Below are 4,922 nucleotides of genomic sequence, written 5' to 3'. Positions count from 1 at the left end.
ATTTTGTATTTACTTCTCTTTAAACATGTTTCTTTCCAATAGAATGCAAGGTCCTGGAGGGCAAGGTCAATATTTTGAATTTTTATCCAGAGAAGCCAGCACTGTGTCCAACATATAGTAAGTGCCTAAAATTGTTTCTTGAATTGAATTATGGAACATTAATATTATTCAAAATAATTTGAATTCTAACTTCATTCTCTTTTTTTAAAGGTGACTATCAAAGTCGTGCCACTAAGACAATGGAAAGAAAGAATCACACTGTAGTGACTGAATTTGTGTTTCTGGGACTCACCAATTCTTGGTATATGCAGCTTTTTATTTTTCTATTCTCTTCTGTGTTCTATGTGGCAAGCATGCTGGGAAACCTTCTAATTGTGCTTACAGTGACTTCTGACCCTTGTTTACACTCACCCATGTACTTCCTGCTGGCCAACCTTTCCTTCACTGATCTTGGGGTTTCCTCTGTCACTGGCCCCAAGATGATGTATGACCTTTTCAAAAAACACAAAGTCATTTCATTCTCTGGTTGCATCACTCAGATATTCTTTATTCACCTGATTGGTGGTGCTGAGATGGTGCTGCTTATAGCCATGGCTTTTGATAGATATGTTGCCATATGTAAGCCTCTTCATTATCTGACTATTATGAATCCAAGAATGTGTACTGTTATCTTAGTGGCTTCCTGGACCATTGGTCTCATCCATTCAGTTGTCCAGCTGGCTTTTATTGTAAACCTACCTTTCTGTGGCCCTAATGAAATGGATACTTTTTACTGTGACCTCCCTCGGCTCATTAAACTTGCTTGCACAGATACATATAGACTGGAATTCATTGTCACTGCCAACAGTGGTTTCATTTCCTTGGGCTCTTTCTTTGTCTTGATCATCTCCTACATCTTTATCCTAATGACTGTTCAGAAGCATTCTTCAGGTGGTTCTTCCAAGGCTCTCTCCACTCTGTCAGCTCACATCACTGTGGTGGTTTTGTTTTTTGTCCCCTTGATCTTTTTCTATATATGGCCATTCTCCACATCACATGTGGATAAGTTTCTTGCTATCTTTGATGCAGTTCTTACTCCTTTTCTCAATGCAGTCATTTATACACTCAGAAACAAAGAGATGAAGGTGGCAATGAAGAAAGTGTGCAGTCAACTTGCAAATTTCAAGAAAATCTCTTAAATGTCTGGAAAAGAACACCAAATTGTTTATAAACACATAAAAAGTTTGAATGTTAGAGGAGGGTGGAAAGGATGAATTTGGCTTTCTAGTCTAAGAGAGAGAGAGAGAATTTATAAATAAAATTATATATAAATTAAAATGATTCATAAGTAAAAATATAAACATTTTAGTTGAAATAATGGATTTCTGCAAGATCATTATTTGACAGTGTAGACAATGCAGAGTGAAGAGTTTGAGAATAGAACTACCTTAATGAATAGGTAGAAGAGAAAAGAATAAAGAAGGAAATAGAGAAGCAGCAGTTAGGAAGGCAAGAGAAAAAAATATCTGTGACACTAAAGTACAATGTAAAGAAAGTTTCAAGAAAGAGATGTTGGTTGACAGTTTGAAATGTTGCACAATAAGGAGAGGGTGACTTTTCCCCTAAATTTCTTATCACACACACACACACACACACACACACACACACACACACACACACATATATATATATATACATACACACATATGTGTGTGTGTGTGTGTGTGTGATAGAACTTTTTTGCTTTGTTACAATGGAAGATTCTATTTGCAAGAATGGGAGCTGGAAGGCACAATGAGAAGTTACAGGAATGCTTAAAATCAAGAATATCAATTTTTTAAAAAAAGAAATAAAATATCAAAGTACCTAGAAGTGTTACACTTTACTACCCATTTCAACAAAATTTTCTTTCTTATGTATTTTAGAATGACATATTCTAGGAAATTGTCAAGTATTTAATTAAAACAATCTAAAACAAAAAATTGAGCAAACCCAACATCCCACAAATTTTGGTTCCCACAAAGAACTTCATCAATTTATTTTGGATAATTAATTATTGATTTTATATATATATTATATATATTATACATGTGGTTTCAATGAATTTATTATTGACTTTGAAGTTCCCTTTAAAATATTCCTGAAATTATCTTTTGGTTTGTATGACTTCTAGTTCATTCCTTATAAACTATAATTTCTGATTTTCCTGTTATTGATTGGATTTGTAGTTGTTTTTATGTTGTCTCCCCCATTAGAGGATCTTGAGATCTGTGAGAGTCAGGACTGTGTTGAGTTTTTTTGCTTACCACATGAACATGTATTAACTCTGTGTCAGATATTGTGCTAAGCATTGAAGGTTCAATGAAAAGATGAAAGGTGCAACAATCTGAGCTCTTAAGGAATTCAGGGTCTTTTAATGTGGGAGACAACATGCAAACTATGTATGAATAAGTTATATCTCTTGATCTGTCTCTCTACCTATTTGTCTGTCTGTCTACCTACATTTCAATCTCTCTCTCTACTCCCACCTTTCAATATATCTATCTCTGTCTATCATCTACCTATCTATCTATCTATCTATCTATCTATCTATCTATCCATCTATCTATCTCCATTATCTATCAATCATCTCTGTCTATCTACCTATCAGCTATATATCTTCTATCTATCTATCTATCTATCTATCTATCTATCTATCTATCTATCTATCTATCTATCTATCTATATCTCTCTCATCTGTCTATCTAATCTATCTATCTATCTATCTATCTATCTATCAATCTATCTATCTATCTATCTATATCCTTACCTTTCAATCTCTCTCTCTCTCTCTCTCTCTCTCTCTCTCTCTCTCTCTCTCTCACACACACACACATATTTGGAGATCATAGAAGGAAGGAACTAGAATTAAGAGGGATTGGCAAAAGTTTCCTTCATTTTAGCTAGGTCTTGAAGGAATCCAGGGAAGCTAGGAGTTAGAGATGAGGAGAGAGAAACATTACAGCCTTTGAAAATAGTCAGTGAAAGTGTCTGGAGAAGGTACATGATATGTCAAATGCAAGGAATAGGAATAGTGAGGAGGCTAGATAGTAGAATATGGGTGGAAGAAGGGGGAGAAACATATAAGACAGAAGATGTCTGGAAAGGAGGGAGGGTTTGAAAGAGTTTGATTGCCAAATAGAGGATTTTATATTTGATACTTGAGGTGATAGAGAAGTACTGGAGTTTATTGTGTGTGTGTGTGTGTGTGTGTGTGTGTGTGTGTGTGTGTGTGTGACATGGTAAGACATGTGCTTTAGGAAGATCACTTTGGCTACACCTAATAGTTAAAGGAATGTTAGGCATTTGTATTCTGGATTAAACTATTTATTATTTAGCCCTTTCACTATCTGGTCTTTCTTAACTCTTATATTTTCTCCAAAACTTGCTAAATATACTTTTATTCTGGGCTTTTAAAAATATGGTATTATGAAAAATGTACATTATATCGTGAGAATTTTGAATTTTTAATCTTCTCAGTGTTCTAACTAATGCTTGTATTTTAAGTATTTTTAAAATTCGGTAATTTTATAAAATATGTTTTTGGCACATTCTTCCTCCAAAGTGACCTCTCTTCACTAAGCAATGATTATATTGTAATCATTATTATTTTAAATGTTCTTATCCACATTAATGACCTGTACCACCTCTTTTTACTTAACTAGGATCTTTTCCTGAGTATTTGTGAATGACCTAATCTGGTAGTTTGTTATTTTTCCAGTCCCTCCAATTTTCCTTTTCTTCATGTTCTGATGAGAAATTCTGATAATCTATTTTTTAAATTAAAGTTTATGATTATTGCGATCAGGTTGGAATTGTAATTTTATTGCCTTCATTATTTCCAACTCAGTTTCATTGTCCTCATTATATGGACTCACATATACACAACTCACATTTTTGTTATATAATTCAACTAAGTTCAATTTAGTCTATTTCAACAAATACTAATTGGGTGTTTCCTATATGCATAGCATTGAGTGAGATACTGGTTATGCAAATAAAATAGTTAATTCATTTATGAATTTTTCATTCTATAACAGAGACGAAACTCTATCAAGTACACAGTAAGTAAATGTAACATATGAGCAAAGTTATATAAAGTAATGAAAGAGAAAAAGTGAGAGAGATGAAGAGAGAAATTAGGAAAATCAAGAAAAAAAAACATGTAGCACAAACAAAACCAAAGACAACCAAAATTAGAAGGAAAGCAAAAAAACTGAGAAACATTTTTATAGGAAGTATCTCTGGTAAAAATATAAATTCTCAAATATGTGAATAAGTGAATCAAGTTTATAAGAATATAACTCATCCTCCAACTGATAAATGGATTAAATGATATGAAAAGGCAGGCAGTTTTCAGACAAAAAAACTCCAAAGTTGTCTATAGTCATATGGAGAAAAATGCTCTAAATCACCATTGGTTAGAGAAATGCAAATTAAAATAACTCTGAGGTACCCTTATTTTGTTCAGATTGGCTAATTTGACAAAAAAAACCAAAAATGATAAATGTTGCAGTGAATGTGAGTGAACTGTGACACTTGGTAGAATTGTGAATTGATCCAGCCATTCTGGAGAGCAATTTGAAACTATGCCCAAAGGCACCTAAATGTGGCCTCCTTGAGTCTTCTTGCTGCAACTATGTCAAGCAGCTTAGAGACCCTGGCTCCTAACATTGCCCCCTTTTATTTTTAGTTTGATAGCAGAAAGTTCAACTTGAGCCATTTGAATTAATCTTATTATAATCTTGAAGAGGACTGGAAGACAAAAAAGGAGGATACGTAGAGATAATATAACACCCAAAGATGCTATAATATTGTGAGAATTAAAGAAGGACTTCAAGTTTGTTAAAAATTTTAAAGTCACATCAGCAGGAGTCAGAAGAGCAGATGGAGCAGAGGACAGG

At 33.6% G+C, this 4,922-nt stretch overlaps 1 protein-coding gene across 1 annotated transcript; it reads left to right on the top strand.

The window, feature by feature from the left end:
- The first annotated feature begins 239 nt into the window (after window positions 1-239).
- Window positions 240-1,178, top strand: LOC141520232 (olfactory receptor 4F3/4F16/4F29-like). Its single transcript, XM_074232026.1, has one exon. It carries the CDS (start codon window positions 240-242, stop codon window positions 1,176-1,178), a length of 939 nt encoding a protein of 312 aa, XP_074088127.1.
- The last annotated feature ends 3,744 nt before the right edge of the window (window positions 1,179-4,922 follow it).

This window comes from Macrotis lagotis, chromosome 4 (assembly GCF_037893015.1).
Source record: "Macrotis lagotis isolate mMagLag1 chromosome 4, bilby.v1.9.chrom.fasta, whole genome shotgun sequence".
Classification (NCBI taxonomy): Eukaryota; Metazoa; Chordata; class Mammalia; order Peramelemorphia; family Peramelidae; genus Macrotis; species Macrotis lagotis.
This window is presented reverse-complemented; position numbering and strand designations above follow the sequence as displayed.